The sequence below is a fragment of the Laccaria bicolor genome, genomic scaffold (assembly GCF_000143565.1).
Source record: "Laccaria bicolor S238N-H82 LACBIscaffold_24 genomic scaffold, whole genome shotgun sequence".
NCBI classification, from domain to species: domain Eukaryota; kingdom Fungi; phylum Basidiomycota; class Agaricomycetes; order Agaricales; family Hydnangiaceae; genus Laccaria; species Laccaria bicolor.
Window position 1 is genome coordinate 85,654 of NW_001889895.1, and position 26,730 is coordinate 112,383.

At 48.6% G+C, this 26,730-nt stretch overlaps 8 protein-coding genes across 8 annotated transcripts; 4 read left to right on the forward strand and 4 right to left on the reverse strand.

The window, feature by feature from the left end:
* Nucleotides 1-1,320: 1,320 nt before the first annotated feature.
* On the reverse strand, nt 1,321-2,052 carry MISSP22.4 (ectomycorrhiza-regulated small secreted protein; the record flags this gene model as incomplete). The annotated part of the gene is made up of 3 exons (XM_001884143.1): nt 1,321-1,546; nt 1,610-1,687; nt 1,742-2,052. The coding sequence occupies 3 exons, from the start codon at nt 2,050-2,052 to the stop codon at nt 1,321-1,323; spliced, it is 615 nt and encodes a 204-aa protein (XP_001884178.1).
* A 524-nt stretch (nt 2,053-2,576) lies between these two features.
* On the reverse strand, nt 2,577-3,606 carry LACBIDRAFT_303457 (uncharacterized protein; the record flags this gene model as incomplete). The annotated part of the gene is made up of 5 exons (XM_001884144.1): nt 2,577-2,845; nt 2,899-2,976; nt 3,028-3,118; nt 3,167-3,337; nt 3,388-3,606. The coding sequence occupies 5 exons, from the start codon at nt 3,604-3,606 to the stop codon at nt 2,577-2,579; spliced, it is 828 nt and encodes a 275-aa protein (XP_001884179.1).
* Nucleotides 3,607-3,948: 342 nt separating this feature from the next.
* On the forward strand, nt 3,949-6,440 carry LACBIDRAFT_294871 (uncharacterized protein; the record flags this gene model as incomplete). Its single annotated transcript, XM_001884054.1, has 7 exons — nt 3,949-4,012; nt 4,090-4,197; nt 4,246-5,117; nt 5,168-5,234; nt 5,285-5,453; nt 5,509-6,239; nt 6,282-6,440. The coding sequence occupies 7 exons, from the start codon at nt 3,949-3,951 to the stop codon at nt 6,284-6,286; spliced, it is 2,016 nt and encodes a 671-aa protein (XP_001884089.1). The 3' UTR covers nt 6,287-6,440.
* Nucleotides 6,441-7,911: 1,471 nt separating this feature from the next.
* LACBIDRAFT_303459 (uncharacterized protein) lies at nt 7,912-9,297 on the forward strand (the record flags this gene model as incomplete). The annotated part of the gene is made up of 1 exon (XM_001884055.1): nt 7,912-9,297. The coding sequence occupies one exon, from the start codon at nt 7,912-7,914 to the stop codon at nt 9,295-9,297; it is 1,386 nt and encodes a 461-aa protein (XP_001884090.1).
* Nucleotides 9,298-10,256: 959 nt separating this feature from the next.
* Nucleotides 10,257-12,525, forward strand: LACBIDRAFT_303460 (uncharacterized protein; the record flags this gene model as incomplete). The annotated part of the gene is made up of 6 exons (XM_001884056.1): nt 10,257-10,515; nt 10,569-10,679; nt 10,731-11,596; nt 11,651-11,717; nt 11,768-11,936; nt 11,988-12,525. 6 exons carry the CDS (start codon nt 10,257-10,259, stop codon nt 12,523-12,525), a joined length of 2,010 nt encoding a protein of 669 aa, XP_001884091.1.
* Nucleotides 12,526-12,623: 98 nt separating this feature from the next.
* LACBIDRAFT_303461 (uncharacterized protein) lies at nt 12,624-13,151 on the reverse strand (the record flags this gene model as incomplete). The annotated part of the gene is made up of 4 exons (XM_001884145.1): nt 12,624-12,679; nt 12,734-12,853; nt 12,912-13,089; nt 13,140-13,151. 4 exons carry the CDS (start codon nt 13,149-13,151, stop codon nt 12,624-12,626), a joined length of 366 nt encoding a protein of 121 aa, XP_001884180.1.
* A 7,006-nt stretch (nt 13,152-20,157) lies between these two features.
* On the forward strand, nt 20,158-22,637 carry LACBIDRAFT_329878 (uncharacterized protein; the record flags this gene model as incomplete). Its single annotated transcript, XM_001884057.1, has 8 exons — nt 20,158-20,260; nt 20,462-20,555; nt 20,747-20,915; nt 20,981-21,444; nt 21,503-21,761; nt 21,817-22,495; nt 22,546-22,560; nt 22,627-22,637. 8 exons carry the CDS (start codon nt 20,158-20,160, stop codon nt 22,635-22,637), a joined length of 1,794 nt encoding a protein of 597 aa, XP_001884092.1.
* Nucleotides 22,638-23,982: 1,345 nt separating this feature from the next.
* Nucleotides 23,983-26,473, reverse strand: LACBIDRAFT_329879 (uncharacterized protein; the record flags this gene model as incomplete). The annotated part of the gene is made up of 11 exons (XM_001884146.1): nt 23,983-24,211; nt 24,281-24,350; nt 24,413-24,676; nt 24,735-24,945; nt 24,998-25,203; nt 25,258-25,375; nt 25,440-25,650; nt 25,709-25,778; nt 25,838-25,919; nt 25,975-26,401; nt 26,463-26,473. The coding sequence occupies 11 exons, from the start codon at nt 26,471-26,473 to the stop codon at nt 23,983-23,985; spliced, it is 1,899 nt and encodes a 632-aa protein (XP_001884181.1).
* Between the last annotated feature and the right edge of the window lie 257 nt (nt 26,474-26,730).

Below are 26,730 nucleotides of genomic sequence, written 5' to 3' on the forward strand. Positions count from 1 at the left end.
GGTCCGCATTGTCGAGGCTTTTGACAGATAGACTGATGATGGCGTCGACTTCACTCGACGATGGGTGGCTTCCATCTTGAACGGAATACATAGCCATAAGGACCTGTTTTAACATCAGTAAGGTGAGCCCAATTATAAGATTTCCGCACCTCAGAAGCAGCACGTTGGACAGGCAGCGACTTGTCGGTGAGGGCGGATTTCATTTGTTTGAGGATGTCTTTAGCTGAAGCATCGGTAACAGCCCGTTTTGCCGTGAGCAAGGATTTCTGAAGTGCCATGAGTGCATGATACCGAAGAAGGGTGGACTGGACATGGAAATTAGGCAATGTGTCAACAACGCAGTTTACAAATTAGAAGCTAACGTTGGATGATTTGTATGTTTTGAGTGTCACTATAGTGATCTCCGCCATAAATGACATGACCTTTCGTGGAGTCAGCTATAGAACTTCACATAGGTTGCGATGGTCTCTGACCTGCGAACCGAAAGCGGCCATGAGGTCGCCGATGCAAGAGAATGCCGCACTGCGTCAAAGAATGAGGGTGTTTAACAAGATTATTGATGTAAGGGACTGACTTACATCTTGCTCGCATCTTTATCCAACGTCTTGATATCTCCTACGAGCTTCATGAACGCCTGGAGGGTGTCGAACATCGTCCTCGTTTCTCCGCGGGTGTACAACTTGACAAGACATCGTCCAACTAAATTCCTCAGAGCGCGCCCAGGTGCAGGATACGGTTCTGGAGCAGACACAATTTTGATCAAGGATTTCTCAAAACCAGGTTGTTGGACCTTCAAATCGGCCTTATAAAGGAGCGATATGAGGACATTGCGGATTTCCAACATGCAACTAGCTCACGAGCGATACATCCGACAACTTCTTCTCCGACGACGATAACCATTGGAAGAGGTACACCTCATTGTCTCCAGAAATTTCGGACTAAGTTGAGATGAGTTAGAGCCTTAGGTTGAGAGCTGAACGGGCGTACCTCTTGAATATCTTCGAGGCCCCCTTCTTCGCCGGACATAGGGTGTCACAGGGCTACCAAGTTATAACCGCTCGGCCAGTTGGTTTCGGAATAGAAAATGTCTTCGAAACGAAGCGAGTGGGGGCGATGGGTGCCCTCAGTGACGTTGGACGATAACCAGATGTGAGTCCTGGGACCAACCTGGACGTTGATCAAGTTGGAGGGCTGGTAATGTGTCTAACATGGACACACAACCTCCGAGTACTCATGATGATCAGGCCAAACACAATCCTTTATTACATAACGTGAGCATAGAATAATGTATATAGCCAGTCCATCCAGCCAGCAAACCCCTCATTCCCCACGCGCTGTCGCATTAGCAGTCCAAAACTGAAAGAGCTGCTTTTCGTCCCTCCTACTACACGGAACCAGCGTCAACGGCTGAGTCTTATTCAATCCCAGCTCAACACACTCCTCCGTCGTGGGCGAGGAGATGGTACAGTCATACGCGGCAAGATACGCATCTTCTCCTGCGAAGCCGGAGTCGCAGAACTCGCATTGAACGCTCCAAATCTGAGTCCTGCATTTTTCATAATGTTATCTATCTCACTGAAGGGGTAGAAAGAGCAACGGGTTGACTGACGGGTCACTGATGTTCAGATTTTGGAGCTGGAGCTTGTTATTCACGATACCAACAACTAAATCAGCGTGATCAACGTCCCTGCGCATCGGTAAGCTCAATCTACCACAACGAAAGGCGAACAGAACAACGAACTGGATGACATATCTCCTCGGAGTCTCTCCATTATGCGTCAACGTAAAATGAAAGTCCGCGTTGGCGATCTCAGCCCCACGTGTGCTAGTGCCGATAATGTGGGAGCCAGGCTCGATAGATTCGGCTCCCCACTCTCCGTGGTTGCCGACCACTGAGAGTGCTGAGCCCTCAAAGTCTGGGTTGCATATTTCTGGTTCCCAGTCTCTGGGAAAGAAACTGGATGTTCGGCGGAAAAGAGAGTAAGCACTTCCAGATTCGAGACTTGCGCTGAGGGTTAGGCTAATGACGAGGAAAGCGTTGGAAAGGAGCATGAAGGTAGATTACGGGGTCGTGGATTATGAATAAGGGTTGCGATAGATGATGAAAGGGTCGACGTCCTGGTAGTTGGAACGAAAGGAAGGATGAGTCGGCGAAGGCCATTTTTTGAAGTTTAGAATATAAGTAAGTGGAGATGAAACCGAAGAACTTGATCCATTGATGCGACTCATGTGAGCATGCCACGACGGTCTTCTTTTGTCCTTGGCGCTCCTTAGCAATAGCGGGTCTGAGGACGGAGAGTATTGACCGACTCCACACCGCTCTTCACAAGTGAGCTAGAGGATTCTGCAGGGAAGGTTGTAGCAGGATGATTTGCTGATTTGGATGCACTTGCTGCAAGCTCGGGGAGTCGCAGGATATATCCACAACAACTACCTGCTCAAGTGTCCTATTGGGGCCAGAGTCGAGACTGGATATTTCCCCGTGGTGGTTTGGAAGCCCTCTCGATGCAGCACGGGAGATTAGCTAACACAGGCTAGATATCAATAATTTGTCGAATTTCGATGGAAGGAATGATTCACCGACGTCTGGGAGCCAACCCTAAGCGAAGCCTGGTTGTCGAGAGTGGTCGTTTCGGCGTAACCAACCAAGGTTGTGATGGCTTTCCCAACAGAGTTTTCCGCTGGATGACACGAACGTAAACGTACTGAAAAAATCGCGGTCTCAGGAAGCCCGCCTCGTCGCCAGGGGTGGCCAACCCCGCACTAGAAGCGTAAAACTTGATTCCCGCGTCCATGGCTTTCTTGAGGTTGATGTATATGAGAAGTTGTTCCTCCTTGGGCTCGGCTGCACAAAATTCCTTGTGAGAAAGGTAGGATGAGGAAGGTGATGGGACATACCGCTGCTAGCGATGTAATCCGGGATTTGAGTCTGTAGATAAATGTGTGGTTGTGACATCCTGGATATTCCCGTACGTTCTACGTAACGGTGTTAGTTGAGGATGGGAGATGCAGAGGTTTCATACGCACTGATGGACGGCCACGATTCCAACCCTGTGATGTGGAGCGCTAGTGTGAACTCTCGAGGCTGCGTAACACGTCTCATTTCGTGTTCCACTTTCTAAAGAGCGTGTTAACAGGGAAAAGAGATCAAGCACAGACGCCGTACAGGTTTGAGGAGACTCCGAGATTTTCGAATCCACCATTGATCAACATGTTCTCCCATGCCAAGGGAGTGTGAGTACGGCTCGTAGAGTAGTTCATAGCGGTTGTCTCCGTCTTCCTGCACGAGTTTTTCCAAAGTGAGAAAGTTCATTCCGTCGATATCCGGGTGCTCTAGCTTCACGGTCAGTTAGAATATGTTTCTGGGTTAAAATGTGTATGACTCACCAGACTTCTGACCGCAACAAAACGGTCGGGTCGCATTTGCAAGCCATTGCTTATTGGGCGAGGAGCATCAAGGAGCTCCATAATCTTTTGCGCAACATTTTCGAGGGATGAACTAAGGCCACTCTGAGCAGACATGGCACATTGAGTGCTGGTAAACGATCTCGCAGCAAAAAGCGCGTTCGGTCGCCAGCATCGCGTTGCCAGCCTCAGCGCGTTCATTTGGGCGTTATGGGGGTTGTCGGAGTCGGGCGGAGAGCGCTCAAAAGTTTGGTCGTCACCGTGACGGATCTCGTTGTCCCTTTCTCAGGCTTCTCGAATTCAACGCATCGTCGTTGCAAAATGGCATCATTCACTCTATAACCGCCATCATGTCCGAAGGCATGTCCTCCTGGAGATCTCTTGCGTCCTCGGCGGGAACCCGCGTCAAAGGCTATATTAACAGTGAACCCGGTGTCAAGGGCACATATACCATAAGGGGCTTATTACAGCCCGCCCCCCAGGAGGATCGTCAAAATTGGCGGGAATGGGCAGGACAGAAGGTTTTTCCGAGAAGAAGAGGTAATGGTGAGGGTTCGTTGCCCAGCACAGAGATTGTCAGTCTCTTTCCTGGTTGGGCCGCCCGAAGGTACGCCGCAGACACAGGGACCGAAGGTGCGTGCTCGACATTTCTGTCACGGGGGCTTTGATAGAGCACCTTTCCAGCCATAAGGCCGTTTGAAGTCGAAGCTTTCATTTCTGGGTATGCCGTCTCTCATAGATCTCTGGAAAATGCAAGCCGTACCCAACGAACTTTTATTCGTCTGGCCAAAAGTGCGCCTCATCTAGATCTTCTCCTACATCACTGACATATCTTCGAAGGTTTTGCGGCATTGCCGAAACTTGTTGAGGATCCTAACGCAGCGCCCAACACACTATACTCTGTTCCTTTGACGGCCTCGACAGAAGAACTCCTCAAGCAAGTCAAACTTCCTCCACGTCCTACAGAAATAACAGAAGGTTATGAAATAGAAGCTTTAGAGCGTGAATATCAACGAATAAGGGATAATAATTCTGACTCTGCATCCTCTTCTCCCTCGTCCTCGATATCGGACCTTCCGCAGGATGCCCCTATATCGGAGGCATCTACCATTTCTCCTGAAGTTTTTCGTCGTCTTCACGCTAACCTCGAGTCTCGCCTACAACCTTTTTGGTTCTCAGCAGTTGCCAACCGCACTATCCGCCTTCACCTCTTCGCATCACCACACCAAAATCCTCCTCGCGCTGATTCTATTGACGAGACCGATGCCTTGGGCATTGAAAAACATAAAGCACTAGCTACTCACGATGTTTTTACCGGCCCAGATGGAAGTTTTCAAGCGCGGTTCAAAGTTGATTGGGAAGCCATGTGTCAGCATTCTGAAGCGTTGCACATTGCATTCGGTGATGCCGTGGCAGAGCATAACTTCAAGGTTATTGCTCAACTCATGCCACCAACCTTGACCCCCTCTCCTCAAGCTCCTCCTGTAGTCCAAACATCGCCTGCTTCGTGCATGATCAAGATTCCGATTACTCACTGCCCCATACGCGTCATCTCTGATATTGACGACACAGTGAAGAGGTCAGATATCATGAGTGGCGCGCGCGCGGTATTCAAGAACGTGTTTGTGAAGGAACTTCAAGAGAATGTTATCCCAGGGATGGGGGAATGGTATCAAAGTATGTTTACAAGGGGTGTGCGCTTTCATTACGTAGTAAGTGCTACCCATTCTAACATTTGGACTAAGCTAATCAGTCTTATCAGTCGAATGGCCCTTTTGAGATTCTTCCTATTGTAAACGACTTCCTCAAAGTCGCAGGGCTTCCCCCTGGTAAACCATCTCAAAACCTTGCTTTCTCACTTTTTCTAACATTGTATTAGGTTCGATAAAACTCAGGTCCTATGCTGGCCGGTCTTTGTTCAGTGGACTTCTTTCGGCTCCCGCCGCTCGCAAACGCGCTGGGCTCGTTGACATCCTGGATTCCTTCCCCGAGTCAAAGTTCTTCCTCATTGGAGACTCTGGAGAGCAAGACTTGGAGCTCTATGCTGAGTACATTATTTTATGTCTAGTTTGAGCTATGCACTTGCTGATATGACCTGAACAGTATAGCACGCGAACGTCCTGACACTATCCTGGCAGTGTTCATCAGAGACGTGGATTCGGGAGAGCCAATCAATGACCCTACTGGCTGGGATGTGATGGATGCAGCTGGGACCAGACCTTCGTCTGCTCCACTCGTCCCCAGGTCTGACAGTACCACCACTTCTCCTGTTGATTCTGTCGATCGCGCCAACCAGGAGACCATCTTCGTAGGCATGAAGAGAGCCCTATCTGATCATGTGATTAGTCGCTTGAGCTCAACCTCTTCGGGCTCCGCGACTTCTTCCCAGAAGAAGAAAACTTCTTTGCTCAGCGTTTTGGAAATACCAGAAAATGGGTCACAGTATTTCAGCTCAGCACCGATCAGCGATGAGCCTGAGGCTTTCGCGAATGGAAAAGGCGGAGAGTTATGGCCCCCATCATCAACAGCTCAAGCCTCCACAACCACCTTCTCCGGACCATCACCAAGCCCCACCGAATCTTCGTTGAAGTCACCTCTCTCCACACGCGTCTATGCGAAGTTGATCAACAAGGCCACACCACCTCTCTCATTATCTATCAAGTCCTCTGCCATGCAATCGAACTCCTCCTTCGCCTCGACGTCATCCATGGAACCTACGAGGAAAGCGTCACTTCCCGATGCACAGAGGAGGAGGAGTGACTTGCAGATGCGGGTTTGTCGTGCGCGTATGCAGATTCCGGGACATATTCCGTTGAGGATCTTTCGAGATCCTAGTGAGTGTGTGGAGGCGAATGAGGTGTTGGCGGATTGTGTAGGATAATTTGAGGGGACTCCTTTTGAGGGCAACCGGGTCGACATAACTTGTAAGGGGCTTCCACTGGCTGGAATGCATCATGTATAAGGTACATAAACGATTAGTGTAGTACTTAGTTATACAGTAGGGACACGGTAATGATTATTTCACTATATTTCGCAGTTCAACGGCTCGAGCGCTGTTTGCCAACTCACACCATCCCAAACAATGATGGCACACAAAATGTCACCGGAACGTTCTCCTTCGCCACCTTGAATTGACCTTGAACCCTCCATTTCTATCTACATTCCTACTTGAAACTTCGGCCTTTGGCTTTTTTTGAAATCGTTGGGGCATCTGACTTCGCGAAGTCGGGTATAACCAATATTTACCATGGGCAGTGTATTGAAGACTCCCCTAACGACACTCTCCAGGCGAGTGGTGAAACCTCTTCATCCTCTTGGCGACTCCACTCTTCATTCGAACTTGTGCGGCGAACATAATGGTTTCTGTCACAACTTGGCAGGGTTAGCTGGGACACGGGTCAAGTCATGACGGATCATGCCCATCTTCCGCATCTATTCCTGACGTCAGTCTCGACGGCCTTGTGAACATCTGGTGCAGCCATTTTGCAGATTTTTGCGAACTGCATGCCTGCATAGTCGTATCTCGCTCAGTCTCGAAGATTTTCTGAGTCGCGATCCAAACACGCCGCGGCAAATCCTACAGTGATCTGCCAGATAAAAGCTCATCTTTCCCTTGGCGACGTCACTCCCTGTTCCCCAGCCTGGATTCAACCTCGTGCGGAAGCCATGATGCGTTTCATTCCATCTTGGCAATTGACCCATCCATATTCCGGACCCGATTTATCATGTTGCTGGGCAGTGGGTGAGCGTTGGAACGCCCCCGCAGACCATCCCACTGAATCATTCAAATCTGTTCTATGCACATCTAGCTACTCATATGACTCGCTGTTTGTTCCCCGCAGAAGTCCATATCCACTGATATCTATGGGTGCAGCCGTTTTTGGCGTCTACGAATTCTCTTTGTTCATTGGTCCAAAAATTACTGAGTGACACTCTCAATTCCCTTCGCCAGTCATTTGACAGGTGAAACCTCATTTTGTCCTTGGCAGCTGCACTCCCTGTTCTCCTACCTTAACTCAATGTTGTGCGGAAAATATGGCGCTTTTTGTTGCGAGGTGCCAGGATACACTTCAAATTCTGTTATGTTTTGCCTTAGCTTCGAGCCAGTACTCGGTCTCGATTTTTTTGTGACCATAGGTGCACCCATGCTCTGGCGTTTTCAAGTCCTCTCCGAACTTCAATGCCCTTTTCTCTTTCTCAGAAACTTCATGCGAGACGCTCCGAGTTTTTTGCGGCAATTCCAGTCACTCAACGGGTGAAACCCCGTCGTTCTCTTGGCGGCTTCACTTCCTCATCTCCTGCCCGAATTCGATCTTTTGCGGGAAACCAGAGGTGTTCGGCCATTGGCTCACCATTGACTCTCACACATCTCAGATTCTGTATATGCATTTGAACGCCTTCGCAGACCACTCCATTGATTTGAAGCGCTTCTTTGCACATATAAATGTGCAATGATTTCTCAAGTCAAATCCAGGCCCTTTTCTTTCCTTCAGCACGTCGCCCTCTATGATTTTGAACGACCTCTTCCCTATTCTTGGGTTCCTTACCCTCGCCACTCCATCCTTCGCCATCCCTCACAACACCGGCCCGAAAGACCATGACGGTAGTTGCTTTGTCAAGTTCAACGATTTCATTGCAGGCGTCACCGATGCGACTTATGACAAATGGGCGCACACCACTGTTCAGAACGCCACAGCTTTCGAAGAGATAAAGTCGCACATCCTCACCATGTACCATGGTATCGGGGAAGTTACCCATTCCTTCATTTATGACGACGAATATGGCGACTGCGTAGACGTCAAGAAACAACCTGGCCTACGTCTCCAGGGTATTGACCACATTGCCCCTGCTCCCATTGACACATGCTCCGAGGAGAATGCGAAAACAGCGGATGGTCCTCAAACCCAATTTGTGGAGTCTCCTTTGAAGCTTGATCTCAAAGATAGCTTCGGGAACGTCATTTATTGTCGGGACCTCACCATCCCTTTCCCTCGTTTAACCCTCGAGAAGTTGACCAGCTTTAGGACGCTGGCTGATTTCTTCAGCAAGGGGAATGACACCGAGCCTGCTCTTACCATTGACAATGGTGGGGATGGTGGCTCTTCCCGCCGCCAGCTCGTTGCACGTGGAGCTGCTCAGCCCCACCTTTACGCCGTAGCCAGCCAGACCGTTAAAAACTTCGGTGGCAATTCGTGGCTTAGTCTTTGGAATCCAGTTGGCGATTTTTCGCTCTCGCAGCAGTGGTATGTGGGTGGATCCGGGGCTAATCTCCAGACGGTTGAGGGAGGCTGGGTTGTTTATCCTGGTAAATTCAAGACCAAGAACGCGGTTCTCTTCATCTTCTATACAGCCGACAACTACAAGACGAAGAAGTGTTGGAATCTGGACTGCGCAGCTTTCGTTCAGACCAACAAGAACTGGTTCTTGGGCCGCGGATTCACGCATTACAGCGCCTTCGGTGGGGGACAATGGGGATTCGAGATGCAATGGAAACTCGTCGGCGGGAACTGGTGGTTGTATCTCAAGGGTCCTGGAGCTTACGAAGCTGTGGGATACTACCCAACCAAGATCTTCGGCTCAGGCCAGTTGTCGAAGAGCGCGGAGGTAGTCGAGTATGGTGGAGAGGTGACGCGAGACTCGGCAGATCATCGCTGGCCGCAGATGGGTAGCTCAATCTTTCCGTCTTATGGGTTCGGTCAGTCAGCGTTCCAGCGTACCATCTACTACACCGCGCGCGACGAACCCGGTGGAGTTGGTGTCTGGACCAACCTACAGAAACTTGTTATCGGCTCCAATAAGTGTTGGGACATCAACATCACACAAGCAGCTCAAGGTGGCTCGTGGGGGACATACTTCTTCTTTGGTGGGCCAGGCGGTCAGACTTGCAATTAAAAGTTGCAACCAATTCTGAACACCAGCCTCAATACTTCTCGATTTGACTACTACGAACCCTTGGACTAGTTTTGGACTTTATGGACATTTTCAATGGACATTTCGATGTTGTTTACAATACCTGCTGTGTTATGTAGTTTTTGGTCTTCAATTGAATCTGACGATGGATCTTTCAATCTATAGCGGCGGCCTCGGCACCCAAAGCTTGCATCAGCACAACATCAGCATTCAAACACCTCACTCAGCACTCGACAACTATAATATCGTTACCTATCTTCAAGTTCCAGTCGTAAGTTGGAGTTCAACGAAGTAACTTCGCTGAGCACTATTGTAACACGTTTCACGCCGGCGGCTTTCTCATTCACCTGTCGCTTTGTTCTTGCAGACAGAATCTGGCTCACACAGTTGTTGTGGGTCACCCACGGGCCACAGTGTCGTCTTTTGACCAGATGTCAATTGTGATCTCTGTCCTCCAGGCTGATCGACACATATGGCCACCTCTACTCATCAGGGAGAGTCAGCTGTTCAAACATAGCCTGACGGGACAACGGGACAGAGGACCCCAATAGGATTTGTTTCCCCGTGAGGTGGCAGTTGGCAAGTTTTTCCTTGCTCCTCGACGCTCTCATTTATTCATGTTTTTGCCATGTGTATCGAAACGCTTTTAGCTGCCAGTCATGTATTTTGAAGTGGCGCCCTTTCCAGGCTCAAGCGCCTTTAACGCCAATTTTGGTGATAAATGACCTCATGCACGCATGGTTCGCTTCTTTCTTATCGATTCCTAGTGGATAGAGGAGGAAGAACCCCAAATCGTATCCAAAAGCGCTTACGAAACGACCTAACTGATGGGTGACGGCAGGGCAAGCGCCGTTTCTTCCTTTGTATTCCGAACGAGGAGAGGACCAGGAACGTTGCCACTTTCACAAGACCCATCTCGCTTTCGTACTGCTATTCGAACCATGTCTCAAGAAACGCTCTGTTGTGACTCTCCCGCGTCCTCCTCGGCGACACAAGTTGAAGACTACTTTTACGGTTCACAGGTTAAGACCCTTGGGTCAGACATATCCACGGCCGTTGTGCCACAGAAGAGAAGCTGGAAAGATTGGGTGAGAAAGGGGATCGGCTCAGGAAAGAGCCAGGTGACACCTGTAAAAACAGATATTATACACCTTTTCCCTGGTTGGGCCGCCCGTAGATACGCTGAAGGAGGAGTGGAAGGTATGCCTCAACATTGGCAATGCACCTACGTGGTATATTTTTACATATTTCAGGTTCACCAAGACCGTTCGACGTGGAAGCTGTTGTGAATGGATTCGCCATCTCTCATCGGCTCCCCCAAAACACCACTCGTTCTCAGCGGGCGTTTATTCGTCTAGCGAAAGGTAAGCGCCCTGATCTTTTATCAATATCAGTGGACTGAAATAGTTCGGAAGGCTTTGTATCGTTACCAAAAGCTGAGGATAAGGACGACATCTCGGGCAATACTACCTCACGCTCCGACACATCGACCTCGAGGGAAGAAACCTCAGAAATCAATATTTCGTTATGTCTCAACGAGGCTAAAATGGACGGCGAAATCGAAGCTCTAGAACGTGAATATCAGCGAGCCACAGGCCAATTGGATTCACCCCTATCTTCTCCAATGGATCTGTCCCCTCCATACACCCCGGAGTATGCAGATAGAACAAGATACTGTGGCATGCCTGCCGAAGCCCTCCGCCGTTTACACGCCAATGTCGAATCACGCTTACAGCCATTTTGGTCTCCAGTCCTTCCCAACCGCACCGTTCGCCTTTACCTCTTCGCGACGACCCCAGATCACCATTCCATTACCCAGCATATCACTGGTAGACACACATACTCCATTAGTCCCCTTGCAACTCAAGACGTGATAACGGGAAATTCTGGAAGTTTTCAAGCCCGTTTCAAAGTCAACTGGGAAGACTTACATCCACATTTCGGGGCTCACGGAATTCCTTTGAACAACCCCACCAAGGAGCCCAGTCTCACGATCGTTGCCAAGCTCCTACCTCTCTCAGCTACCTCTGCATTGCCGCAGGAAAGATCCAATTCCGAGCCTCTCATGCAAACGTCGTTCACAGTTCAAATCCCGATCACCCACTGTCCCATTCGTGTCATCTCAGATATTGACGACACCGTCAAATTGTCTAATATTACGAGCGGAGCGAGGACAGCATTTCATAACGTGTTCGTGAAGGATCTACGGGATTGCGTAATTCCAGGGATGAAAGAGTGGTATGGCAACCTGTTTATCCGAGGTATACGGTTTCATTACGTTGTACGTTCACCCCACGTTCGAGAGTGTGATCAACCTTACTATTCTGTTACGCAGTCAAACGCTCCTGACAAACTCCTCCCAGTTATCAAAGATTTCTTCCAGATATCTCAACTTCCTCCTGGTTAGCGGTGCTTATCCTGCGCATCCATGTTTTGCTGACTCAAATCGTAGGCTCGATCAATATGAAGTCGTACAGTGGAAGATCTCTGTTTACTGGGCTTCTTTCCCGTCCCGCAACCCGCAAACGAGCAGGGCTGATTGGCATAATGGATGCCTTTCCCGAATCCAAGTTCCTCCTCATTGGTGATTCTGGAGAACAGGACTTAAAACTGTACGCCGAGTAAGCACAAATGTCATCTGACGCCCATTGCTTGTACTCACTCATGGATAGCATTTCACGCGAGCGATCTGACAGGGTCCTTGGTGTTTTCATACGCGACGTTGATGCCGGATATGCATTGGACGCTACTATGATAACTGTCAGGATCAGGTCCCAGTCCATCACGACCGCCTTTCGTCCAGACTTCAGCCGCCTGAAGAGGATTTTACCGGAGAGTTTGGTCAGTTTTGTGTCTTCGCGACATAAGAAACCCCCTGCATATCCGCTTGATTTGGCTGTGCACGTCAATTCTGTGCCTTCTCAGCTACCTGCTGGTGTTGGGCTGTCAAATGAGGAAGGGTCACGTGGGGATCTATGCTCGACTGAAACTCCCCGCACGATCCGAGCTACCCCAAGTCGATCTGAATCCAAGTCTTCATCTACATCGAAGCTGCCATCTCTCCAGGCAAGAGTTCAATGGGCACGGTCAAGGATTCCCGAACAGATTCCGCTGAGGATCTTCAGAGAGCCCGAGGAATGCTTTGAGGTAGTAAACGAAGTGTTGGAAAAGCAGGATAGGCATGGAGACATTTCTCGCGGCAGTGGATAGCACGCTGTAAGAGGCATGACGATAGGAGTCATATTTCAGGCGTACATCAAGTTCATGGCTAGCAAATAGCACAGCAAGACAGACATAGAAAACATGGTTCAAACCAGATGATTGTTCTGGTCACTCTCAAATTCGTGTTGGCCAACGTAAAATCCTGTCCAGTTGAAATTGTTAGCAACATGAACAAGCTTATCAGCAATCAACGTGCCTTTTCTCGAAGTTGGGGAGGACCAGGTGACAGTTGTACCTTTGTCGATGCGGACCACGTCGCCAGGCTCCAAGGCTGAGATGTCTCCAGGTTTGGCACCATCTTCCACGGATAGCTCACCTACGGATGATGTGGCTATTGTCAGTCCAACTTCTCCCTTAAATGCAGGGCCACACACCCTCTGTGACAATGATATATCCGATACATGGTGTCGTGAGAGTCGTTCCTCCACCGTCGTGTTTGGTGACCGTCATTATGCGGGATCCGCCATCTTCATTTCCAAATATATCGCGGTGATGCGCGCCATTTTTTACATGTTGGAGAGTAGTATTGTTCGCGGATGCTCTCTTCCACACCTGCCAAAGAGCGTTAAACATATGTTGAACATAAGAATCGTTGTACCAACGGAGACAGGCATTGTAAAGACAGTTCAGAGCAGGGGTCTTCCGAAGAACGGCTTATCAGTGGTTATCACAGAGGACTTTATGCATTGGGATACAAAAGTTCTTTTGGCAGACATGTGGACGTCCGAGTCGCGAAGCCAGAATCGGGGTATAGGTGGGATAATGGGATATAAATGGGCTGTGGCGTTTATCTTGGGGCCTTGTGATGCCAAAGCGTTAGGAGAGGGTTGTCTGGTGGCTAGGGCTGCGCACCGTCCCCGTCATAGACGGGTCGACGGACGGGTCTGACGGGCAATTGTCCGTCTCCGTTTGGACCTGCAGAACACCCGTTTTCATCCGTCACATGACGGCCGTAACGGCCGTCAGACGGGTCATCGACATATTCTATTATTTCCTCGTAATTAGCTGTACTATCTTTTGATTGTGTCAAAAGTGTCTTATTATTTACCTTTTGCAAGCTCTATCTCAGCTACATGTGGTTCAAATGCAGCTCGAAAACAATTAGAAACAGCCTAATGGTGCTGACTCATCGCAATTGAAACCCCGCGAAATGTCTGTTTCCGCGATGAGCAAGCACGAGGAACGAGTGCAAGCCCATTATAGGATAAGATAACGTCAGAGCGTCAGAACGAGTCCTCGTGTTTGTACTCATAAGTACAAACAGACATTGCATGGAGACTGCACTCCTTGTCCCTTCAAACTATCGTTCTGACGCGGTGAAAAAGAGTCTCCTGTATCCTCAGCAATTTTTCAAAGATTTCTTCCGACTTTCTTGATGCCTGAAAGCCCTCAGATTTCTCAGATGGCAACTTCAACGGCACCCTCTGTCAACAGCTCTCAGACGGCTCCTACACCCCTTTCTCAGACTGCTCCTACACCTGCTTCCGACTCTTTTGCTGCTCCTCCTCGTGTCCCTCGCACTCACACTTCTCCGACTATTATTCAAATGCTTAAGAACCTCCCTTTGATATCGATTCTCCGTATGAATAAAGAAATAGAGGACAAGAATGCTGAAAGGTCTCGGAAAACCTTCAACCACGCTTCTGATCCTACTGTTCACACCCAACCCGGATCTGACGAGGCTTCTTTGATTTCCTTGGACGAAGCCGATTTGAACCGCTTCCAGGTCCCTTCTTTTGCAGCCTCCTTCCCGACTCTGATTTACTCCAAGCTTGCAAAATGGATTGCCGATGAAGAGATCAAAGAGAAAAAGTTGAAAAGGAAACCAGGTGATGACGTGAAATTATCCGCTGAAGAGGCTAGGATTGCTAAGCGGCGTTGCATGAACGGACAAAAAATGGTACCTTGGGTTGTGGGGGTTCCCTGGCAGGCTACGTTCCCGCAGAGCCTTTTCGACACCGAAATTTGCATCGCCGTTCCTCTCCCTTTTTTCCTAAACAAGAATTTGAACATTTTGAATGTCGAGGCGTCGACTCTGCCGACAATGAAGACTAATCCAAATCCTGGTGAAACCAAGGGTACTGTCATTCTAGATGTGGAGAAACTTTCTACCAGGTTTGGCAAGGAACTTTCCTTGTCTTGCAGTCAGTGGACGGAAGCTGCAGGAAACATGTACCTTTTTCAGAAGGAACGAGACGAGGAGGGCACATGCGAGACTCATAGTGCTTGGTATAATGAGCATTTTTGTTTCTATACTTCTCAGGATACTAAAGATGACCTTTACGATGCATGGAAATCCGACGAGTTGAAATTTCGTCAAGAACATTGGGCTAAATACGGGGAATACGATGCTTCACGGTACTATCAGGCCTACAAGCTCTCTGAGAAGCAGCGAGAGATGATGGCTGACATCCGTGGGATGATGGCCCCTGAACCCACGAAAACTCCTTCAATCACTGGTCCACTTGGGAAACTCACACCAAGGCTTTCCCCCCGTTCTTCTCAGAACCGTCCCTCCCAGCCCTTTTCGTCCGGCAGCGGCAGGTCCTCCTCCTCGACTCCCGACTGCCTTATTTGCGCTGAGCGAGGCCACGACGCGACCCAGCACGCCGACAGCACTGTGGTCGTCAAATTCAAAAGCGACGGCAAAACGGTATGGGCAAAATACAGCAACCGCAATCTCCTCAGTCCCGACAATCGAGTCCTCTGCATCAGTTGGAACCTCAGAGGCGACCGCGGACACCCCTGCTCTCACAAGGACGAACGCGCCCACCTCTGCTCCTTCTGTGGCAGCAAGCGCCACCACGCTTTCTCATGGATTTGCCGTTCGCGACCCTCAAACTGATGCCTTCCTTCATGCGTCCCTCTCTCTCCCACTTTCCTACTCAGACTTTTCATCCTCTATCATCCATCGTTCCCCTTTCCATGACACCTCTCCCGACAACTCTTTGCTATTCAACAGAATTCTGCACCCTTACAACGCCGACACTTTTGAATTTCTATTGCGCAAACACCATCTCTTCGATGACTATCCCCTTCTCCCGTTCAACTTGCGATTCGGCTTCCCTATTGGCCACATGCCTTCGCTTTCCCAGACCGTAATCATGCCTAGCAATCCATCCACCTTGTCTTATCCTGATACTGTTTCTGACTATCTCACTAAGGAAGTCGCGTCGGGCAGACTCTCCGGCCCTTTTACTCAAGAGGCTACCGAGCAGATTCTCCGCGGCCCTTTTCAGTCCTCCTCTCTCATCGTTTCCATTCAACGCCAAGAACCCGGAGTTCCAGACAAACTTCGTGTTTGTCAACACCTTTCGAAGGCCTCAAAACGGCACGCGTCTGTCAACTCCTATATCCGTAAGGATGATTTCCCTACGCGGTTTGACACTGCTTCAAAAGTAGCTGATATCGTGAGTTTCTATCTTTCAATTTCTTCCCCACATCTTCTTCTTCTCTCTTTTACATCTCCTTTGCGTTTCGTGCCTCGAGATGTTTTCTTTTCTTAGCGCTGGCTGCTGGCCAGTCGCTCTTTGGGTATTTTTGCCTTGTGCAAGTTACCTACCATCTTTCCTATCATCTTTCTGTTCCGTGCTTTCAGCACGATGTTTATCTTCCATGCGTGAGCGTGATGATCATCTCCCGTGTGTCGAGCACGACGAATCATCTTCCACGCGTCGAGCGTGATGATTGCTCTTCCGTGTATTATGCACGATGTCTTATCATCACTCAACTCGGCTGCTGTAACACTCTATCCACTTTATGCCACATCTGCTCTCCTTCCAAATGTATTATCTATGTGCATGTTCTCTACCTCATACCCATTTCATCCTCTCTTCTTGCATATCATCATATCTCTTCTTGCACATCTTGCTCAACTACTATCCTACTGCAGATTTCTCATGCGCCGCCTGGTACGCAGGCATGCACCCTTGACATCAAGAAATTTCATCGCACGTGCCCTGTGCTCCCTTCTCACAAGCCTTGGCTAGTCGTTCAAGGTACATCCGACGATTTTTTCATCAACCATGCTCATCCGTTTGGAGCCGCTTGCGCTAGTAGCAATGCTGGCATGATCGCGAATGCTGTCGTTGATATCTGGAGAGCCGAAGGAGTCTTCCCAGTACCGAAATACGAAGATGACTTGAAGGCTTTCCGATTCCCTTCCGCCTCTGGCCCATTCTCTGATGGGGACTTCCGTTATGACTATGACCGAACCGAGATGCTCCATCGTATCTCGTCTCTGGGCATTCCCTGGCATGATGAAAAGGGTGATGAGTGTTTTTCGTTTGTGACGACTTTCATTGGCTTTCTCTGGGATATCCCCAAGAAGCGGGTAAGCCTGCCAGAAGGGAAGAGAAACAAGTTCCACCAGCGTGTCCTTCAGTTTCTTGTCGACTTTGAGGGCCGACCTTGTCACCTGCGTGATGTTGAGAAGATCCATGGATCCCTCTGCCACGTCGCCTTCGTCCACCTTGATGGCCGCTCTCATCTTCCTTCCCTCTCCAACTTCGCATCCACCTTTCACGGGGATGACTTCCTCACGAAATATCCTCCACATTCATTGATCACAGACCTTAAATGGTGGTTGGTCAAACTCACATTGCCAAGAATGTATCGATCTCTTCGCCCACTTGAACCCCTCTCAGACCTGGGCTTATACGTTGACGCATCTACATCATGGGGCATCAGTATTATTATTGGCGATGAATGGGCTGCCTTCCAGCTCTCGCCGACATGGAAGATTGAGGGTCGTGACATCTGTTGGCTTGAAACTGTCGCGATTGAGCTCCTCACTCATTTCCTTGAGTCAAAGGGCTTCCATGATGCTCATTTGCTTGTACACTCTGACAATCAAGGCACCATCGGCGCCTTGGATAAAGGTCGGAGTGGTAATATACATCTTAACCTTGCAGTCCGTCGTACGCATATCAACCTCATGGCTATTTCCGTTATTTTCAAAACTGTCTACGTCGAATCTCATGCTAATCCAGCCGATCCTATCTCGCGCGGGGAACCAGGACCTGTTGGGAAGCAACTTTTCCCATTGTTCAAGCTCCCTGATGAGCTTTCTCCTTGTTTCCTGCATGCCTAGTCTAGATTATCCTTTCAAACCGGCGACACGTGTCGTCGAGGTGACTGTGGGTGGTACATCTGTTCCTCCGCGCCCCACATGTCATCAAAGTTTCTTCCATCCTTTCAAGCCTCGTCCCACCATTTCTCCTGTCAGACCTCTTCCTACTGCATCCCTTATTACGCCTTCTCACACCGTCCTTCCTACCTCACCATCGCCAAGCTGCTCATCAACAATCCCTCCTCTTGTTGCACAACTTCCAGATTCATCATCCCGGATTATTACAGCGCGAAAACCTCAATCAGGATGCCAAATCTCTCCAAGCTCCCTCCGCCCTCACGTCTCAGCTGCTGATCGCTTATTTACTTGGGATACACCTCATGCTGTTCGTCACAGACGACATCTCCTTGCATCCCTCCCACCGAGATTGGTCGACAGTGCCATGATGGCAATCTGTGGTGTTTATGCGCCCAACACTAAAACCACTTATGCTGCTGGCACTCTACGCTTTACTCAATTTTGCGACGCATGGGCCATTGACGAGGAGGCACGTATGCCCGCCTCTTACCCTCTCCTTTGCGCCTTTATTGGTGAACACAAAGGCAAGCAGGCCGGGAATACCATACGTTCCTGGCTGTCAGGCATCCATGCATGGCATGCCATCAACCATGCACCTTGGTTTGGTGACGACGAATGGGTTCACATGGCCCGCATTTCAGCAAACAAGGAGGGTACAAAGCATAAACGGCCTCTCCGTGCCCCTGTTTCCATAGAACATCTCTTAGCTCTGCACCGTGCCCTTAACTTGTCAACTCCCTTCCATGCAGCGGTATGGGCTCTCGCTTTGTGCGCGTTTTTTGGTTGTCGCAGGCTAGGTGAACTGGCAGTTACTACTGCTGCTGCGTTTGATGAGAAATATCATGTTCTTCGTTCTGCACCGGTCACTTTTCGTACGCTGCGCGATGGCTCTACTTCTGCAACCTTCCATATTCCTTGGACCAAGACAACCAAGGAGATTGGTGCTTCTGTCATCCTCACCGCACGTCCTGATGTTCTCTGCCCCGTGGCCGCTTTAAAGAACCACCTTGCTATTAACTCCACAGATCAACCAACCGCTCTTTTCGCGTACATTGCAACCACCTCTCAGCAGCCGAAGATCCTCCTCAAGCACGAATTTCTTAATTTCTGCACACAAATATGGTCATCCGCCATGCTCGCCCACGTTCTCGGCCATAGTTTCCGTATAGGGGGGGCTGTTGAACTCCTTCTTGCTGGAGTGCCTCCTGAGATTGTTGCTGCGACAGGTGGTTGGACTTCCCTCGCTTTCTTACTATATTGGCGCCGCATGGAGGAGATTCTTCCTATGAGCACCTCAAAAGCATACAATAAGTCCCATTTTGACTCGTTGGCTGTAATCTTTGAACATTTCCGTATCAACAACAAAATCCCATCTACACTCCTCACGGCTTCTGATGGGAACCTTACTATCTAACAAAATTCCATTGGCACTCCTCACTGCCTCTCATCGGAATCTTACTCTCTACCTTATTGTATTTGTATAAGTATTCACTACTCTTCACTCACTTCCCTGTATTATTTCTGTCTACGACTTGTAATTATATTTACTCCACCAAGAAATTTCTCCAGATTGCTGCTCGATTGGGTAGTTCTCTGAACCAACCTGCCTGTTGTGAGCTTACACTCTGGCTGGTATAGCTGGTCGGTTTATCGCACACAATCGAGCTATCCAGACGCTCAGGTCTTGCCCGTCTCCTCGGATCTCATTTAGATTTGTTACTGCTATTTAAGATCTATATTGAGCAGGTCGGGCAAGTCCTAGGCACAAACAAGTTATCCGTCTTCACGGATTTCTTGTATTTAAATATTTACTGTATTTAAATATCCTCCCTCTTTCTCCATCTTTCACAAGACGCTAAAAGTTATCTCATTCCGCGATGAGCAAGCACGAGGAACGAGTGCAAGCCCATTATAGGATAAGATAACGTCAGAGCGTCAGAACGAGTCCTCGTGTTTGTACTCATAAGTACAAACAGACATTGCATGGAGACTGCACTCCTTGTCCCTTCAAACTATCGTTCTGACGCGGTGAAAAAGAGTCTCCTGTATCCTCAGCAATTTTTCAAACCCACCCACCATCCCTCTCAGCGTCTGTATAGCTGGTCGGTTTATCGCACACAATCGAGCTATCCAGACGCTCAGGTCTTGCCCGTCTCCTCGGATCTCATTTAGATTTGTTACTGCTATTTAAGATCTATATTGAGCAGGTCGGGCAAGTCCTAGGCACAAACAAGTTATCCGTCTTCACGGATTTCTTGTATTTAAATATTTACTGTATTTAAATATCCTCCCTCTTTCTCCATCTTTCACAAGACGCTAAAAGTTATCTCATACTCATCGCAATTGAAACCCCGCGAAATGTCTGTTACACACCTTGAGGTTGCAATTTGCTTTTTGAAGGTGCAAATCTTTCTTATTTGTGCTCAATAATTCTTTTTACTTTTTCCAGGTACCGAAAAAGTGTGAAAAAAATGAATTACATCGAAAGGTGGGCAAAACGGCCGTCTAACCCGTTTACGGCCGTTTTTGACCCGTCCGCTTCCGTTCTGACTTTCGAAGTGCAAATTTACGGCCGTTAATCGACGGCCGTCCCCGTCAAACGGACGGTGCGCAGCCCTACTGGTGGCTGGCATAGATTGAAACAGATACGGTCCAGCAGCACCGAAAATTCCCGTGGTTCTCATGTATTGCGATCCAAACATTGTCTGAAATGCCCGTTATAAAGCGCTCCGCGCTTTCCAACTCGAATTGTTTATTGCTGATCGCCGCCCTCAGACCTCTTCGACGTCGCAAATGTTAGGCGAATTTTTAGCACCGTGCGCGTTTTGAAGTGTTCGCACGTGGCATGCAAGTCAACTCGGATCCAAGCGTGAGTTGGATGGATAGTAGAGCAGTGCGTGTGTCAGCGGACACGACGACTGTAGTTGTGCTTGAGTTCTCAGAGTCACCGTTGTGCTTTATAATTAGCCTTTGGTTGTGCTTGAGTTGTGCGGTCTTCGGCCCGGGTTCCAGTTGTTTGGCACTTTTTTGCGTTCCAAACATTGTTGGAGATCCCCACAGCGCTCAACGTCAAACCCAGGTCAAACCTGCTCATACAAGACGCCTTCGGCCTCTTTTCACGATGGAGATGGTTATTGACGATATTCCCCCCGTCCTACGTCTCCCGACCGAAGTTCTATTGCTGATCGCCGCCCTACTCGACGTAGCAGAGGTTTTGACGTTACGCCAGGTACGCACCATCCATTTCATTCATGAGTTCACATTATTTAAATCTGACAGTCGAAGTCATCGTAGACCTGCACCACCTGGTTGAAGGTCACTAATTCACGGTCGCTGTGGATATCACTATTCCACAAACAACAGGCATATCTCCCCACGCCGCCTGGGCTGGGTCTAGAAGAGCCATCACATCTGCAGGATGTGCCAACGCAGACTTTGGAGAGGTCTGTGAGGAATTCAAACCGCGTCGCATACTTGTGGCCGCGTTTGCGGACGTCAGAGCTCGTTAAGCTACCCCGAGTGCATCTTGGTGTTACAATGATGGGGATGCAGCTATTTTTAGAGAGGTGGTTGCTGGTGGTCTATTCTGAGGGCGCGATTTACGTGTACGACACGAAGTCTACAGAATCCGAAGGAGCCGCATCTGGGGGCGTTCTTCGCGCACGAGTGGATCTACAGGGTGGTCTGTGGTCGTCTTACGTGGCTTCACTCGACAGTTCTGAAGAGAAGATTGTGGTAGCTATTGCTCGTTCAGTACCGTGAGTGTGGTCATCCTCCTAAATAACTGCATCGTATTTGCTGACAAGAACTTGCTAGCCCATATTGGACACGTGTCTACGAAATTTCACTTGGCTTTTTGGGTAGCACGTCGGGTCTGTTTCTCGATAGCGCATTTGAGCTGGTTCAAACAATCACATTGCCATCGCCGCAAACTGTGCGTGCAATCGAGACCACGCAACAACTTGTTGCCCTGTTTGCCGCTCGGGGCGTGGAGTTGGTCTACTGGGGCGAAAGACGCAATGCCAATGAGCAAAGAATGTTGTTACCAGCGCCTCCTAGCGATTTGGAAGATTTAGTACGTTCCCACCCGGGATTTCACTGTTATCTTACTTACACCTGTGCGTGCTTAGTGGAATGGCATCATTGCTGTTCAATTTATGGGACCATATATTCTGATCTTCAAAACCCGTTCTGTAGAGCTACATCACTACGCGCCTATCCTCGATCCAAATCATTTCGGGCTCCCGACCATGAAGCAATATGTCTCCTACAATTTTCGGGACGTTTCATTCTCACGATGCAAAGAAAGTTGTTCAAGCACAAACGACCAAATTTTCTCTATGACTGTTTTCGCAAACGACGTTATTCAAGGACTCTATCAGATCCACATCAAGCTCACCATCCCACACTTGTATTTATCCAACGCCATCTCAGAGCCTCTTGCCGCTTCGCCGGTACTCCCCTCCTTAGACGTTACTATAACGGATATCTACCCTCTAACCATGCTCAACATCCATCCCATGCTTAGGCATGGTCCCCTGACTCCCACTCCATCCTTCTCTCTTCCCCAGATGCCTGGCGCTTCGTATATTGTTAATGGCGCCGGTAGTATGGATGCCGCTCGTGGTTTTTTGAGCACCTACGCAATTGGACCGCAAGGCACGCGTGCAATATGGGTTGAGCGGAAGAGGGCAAGCACGATACGAGAGGTACAAATTTGGGGCCTTGCCCGCCCGAAAGACCATGAATCTGTCGCGTCGGGGCACGAGAGGAGAGTCGTCTATTCTGTGACTTCGTATGATCTGAGAGGTAAGTTGAGTGCGATACTAGTGTTATTGATGTTGATTGTCTTTTGGTAGATGATGTTATTTGCTGTACGTTTGGGGAGTCGAGTGGCATTATTATCTTGGGGAATCGGTCCGGAGATGTCTCAATACTAGCCCTTGGCTAATAGCAGCTTTTGTTTTCCAGAGAGTAAAGGTCTCGTAATTTGGCCTGGTCTTCAAAGTTGCTTGGATAAAAATTTGGCGGCTTTGAGTCAGAAATTGAGTCGGTGGCGGAAGATTCAACTCAGAAGCACAAAGATATCAGAGAATAAATCACATTTCAATCCGGCAAACGACGTCCAAGCCCTTCCCTCCACGCAAGAAACTCCAGAAGTAGTAATACAACAACGAAACGAAAGAACCCTGTAATAAATATATCCCATGCCGTGAACGAAATGGCACGAAAAAAACTCCTTCAAAACGTATGTAGGCCAGAGCGAGTCATAAGGACGTGAATGTGATGTGTGCATCTGTAAGAAATAGCGTCAGTCGAGTAAAAATAAATAGGAATGGTAAAACGTACAGGATTATGGGGTGCGCTCAGGCAACAACGCAGTAAGCGTTGTTTCCGCTGCCACCGTCGTCGGAGTTGGTGGGGATGTTAGAGGTGTTGGAGATGGTTGTGAAAGAATCCATGTGTATGATGTTTAGGTCGATTGAGCCTGCAGAACACTGACGAGTCCTATTGGATTTTATACCTCTTCGGCGTTCAAAGTTTCGGCGTCTTGCCAGGGACCAAGCACGTCTAAAAATAGTTTAGCCCTACTTATATCTAAATCTTCGTGATTGTTTTTGATTGAATTCAAAACTCGGTCATGAAGGTATCTTATTGTCGAGAGTGAGGTCTTCGCCTCAAGGCACCCGTCACAATAAGAGGTCATGAGTGGATTGACCACTGGCAATTTGTCTCATGTGGCTTTTTGAAACACAGTGGACCGCCTTTCTCGTGAGCTTGGGTTGGAAATAGATAGTCTTGATGATTTATAGGCTCTACGGTAGGCGGGAGCGCCGCGGTTCAATTTCGATTTCATGCCGTAGACCTAACCCTAGGTCAGTCTCATCGAGGCCACGCAACACAACCATAATCCATTTATCTTTTGGATAATGCACTTAGAGACACCACGCCTGCACAAGTACACCCATCGAGTTCAAGTCTATCCCAAAAGATTTGACTATTTGGGCATGCAAGATCAACAAAGTATGGGGGATGTTCACGATTAATGAGAGTGGTAATGTCTGAGAAGCAACAAAGGTAACTGTCAAGAGATAGATGTGCGACAAAAGTATTTGTGTTGGCTAAAGTAGAGAGTGAGTACTAGGCGAAAGGCAAAAAATTATCGGATATGATTTAAAAGGAGATATAAATTTTACGGAAAGAACGGCAAAGGGAAAGAGAGAGAGAAAGGGGAAGAAAACTAGGCCCGGGAACATGGGGGAGTAGACGTCGACACACAACACAAGGGCAAGGGACTAGAAAGGCTGTGCCTCATCGTCCACTGGACCAGCTCTCTTATTTCCGTTATCTTCTAGTTCCTCTTCTTCCTCACCCGACAAGGAAGATGAACACTCTGAGCCAGAGTCACCGGCTGCTTGAGGAACTTGCCTGTGCAGTCCCAAGCCCTGACAAATTGAGCCGCATCGGTGGTCATCCAGGAAGGAAGCAATTCCATCAGGACCGAAATCGCCAATACCGGTATCACTGATGAATCACGATTTGAGTAATAATCAGTAATCGCAATGTCTCATTGAAGAATGAATAAAGGCTTACCCTGCTGGACTGTGGGTCATAACATCGAATAGGACCATTGTGTCCTTCCCTTTCACGTTGGTCGTAGTTCCTTCACGAAACGTGCATTAGAACTGGTACAGAAATACAACGATGTGAGAGGAACATTAATACCTTGAATATCAGCAAAGACCCTGGTCGCCTTGCTCTTCAGATAGACAAAATGTGCGAACGCAGCAATTGTGAGACTTTGGAGGTCCTTACGGTTCATCTGATGGCTCAGTGTACCGCTAAATTTAGTGACTGTTGATGGTCTCTTGGGTTCGACCAACCAGTAGACCTTATTGAGGGAAGAAGGTCCCTCACGCAAGCCAGAAGCGAAGGAACTTTCCGATGAATCTGTTTCTTCGCCAACGAAGGCAGAGGAGAATTGAATAGCTAATCTATAAGTCAAACCCAGAATACTTAGAGCGTGCAGGACAAAAAAAATATGCACCTTTATCGACACTAACTTTTGCTTGAGTGGAACAGAGAGTGTAAAACTCCTTTAAAAACCATTGGCCTTCGGCTAGCCTGTGGGCCTCATTCTCAATTGCCTCTTTCTGCACATCAGGATCAACCGCTCCAAGCTGGTCATCATCCATGTCTGATGACGTTACACGGAAGAAGCGTTTGGCCACCAGCTGTGAACCATCTTCGAGATGAAGCTAGCAGATAATCAAGTTAGAAGAAACTGGGGGTGAAAAAAAACAAGCTTACATCAAAAGCTAACTTCATTGCTCCTCGCGCAAAAGGCGTGCTTTTCAACAGGCCAGAAACAGTCTTATGAACATCGAGAATTTCGGAGGATCCAGCTACAACATCTGCAAAGCATACAAATTTGCGAAGTGTAACATAGTCAGCATTTTGTGCGCTTTGCCGGGAAGCCGAGGCACGAGCATTGGGACTGAACAAGGACGCCATTGCTAAATAATAACGTGAGATAATTCATTTGATAGAAAAAAGCACGATTAACTTACATTCCATCCCGGATGACATCCTGGGTTGCTTTGAAGCCTTTGATGAAGGAATTGACGCTACTGAATCGTTGCGCCCTCTCTTCTTCTTAGCCGCATCTGGGTTGACGCGAGTATTCCACTGATTGAATTAGGTCAGCTTACCTCTCGAAAAAAAGAGGCATTTCGGAGGCATTGCAACTTACAGCCTTCCAGTCAATATACATGTCAAAGAAAATCATTGGTCCCTTCTGTTTCTTCACGTTACTCTTGAAAAAGGTGGGTATTTGATCGACCTTGAGAGCGGCATTTGATTCCGATGGTGTGTTGTAATGATTATAAAATTCTTGAGCAGTCAACGCTGCTGTGTGGGGGTCAAGAGTGCGATTACCACTCCATCGAAAGGATACCTCTTCCCTGGAATAGATAGTGAGTAGATTTGAGTCTCTACTCAACCAGATTGAAGTTTACGTACGGCAGTAAGGGATGCTTTCTAGATTTTACCCATTCAATATTAATCGTTTCGACAATCTCAGCCTTAATGTCTGTAATTATTATGGCGTGAGGAGATTTTAGATAAGGGCAAAAAGTTCCGAAGCAATACCTGGCATGAAGCGCGACATGGCGTATTTCTTAACTTGACCACCAAGGTCACCATCAATTTTGCCATTGTGGTTGCTTCGGGCCTGGAGTAGTAATTACTATTGAATGAGAACGCTAAAAGGAAACAATGATTCTGACCTGCCATCCGACAATGAGCTTTGCCTCCCCCGGTTCACCCCCTCCGTGTTCGTGGTGGAGAAGTGATCCCGTTGTATTGCCTGTACCGAACTCTACCCCAGTTCGATTCTGCCTACCCTGGATTCTCCCGCGCAGCGCTGCGACACGCATTTGGGCCTGTTCGTTGAGGGATACAGGCTGACCAGGACGACGTTGGCTGGATGCTGGCTGGTTTACAACAGATGACGGCCCCAAGGGACCGGAAACCTGAGATTCTGTCAATGACATGTGAGTATTGTCACCATTCGAAGACAATCCAAAGGGTAATACCTTGCTGAGAAGACCCTTTCTCCACGCAGGCAGCAGACCCACAGGTTTGAGCTTGTCCAGGCTGCGCGAAAGACATGTTGCGCCTTGTGATGCCACACTGGAGGCATTGCTGCCATTTCTGGTCAAATTTGTGGGTTAATACTCATTGAAAGGATGAAAGAGTGTTTTGCTGGTCTTACCCGAAGCTCATTGTAATCTGGAGAACCTAGTTCGTGCAGCGCCAGTTTCATGCACTTCGAACAATCACCTTCAGCTTGACGAAGAGGAAAGGTAAGTCCACATCCATCACAAGGGAGTGGCGCTATATCTTCTAGTGGTTGGCACTCCGTAGACATAGTGGTGTGAACGTGGAACGATGGAAGGCAAAAAAAGAAAAGGGTGTGACGAGGCAAAATTGGAGGGTGAAACTCAAACGAGTTCTGCACTTCAGGGAAGAGAAATGTAAGC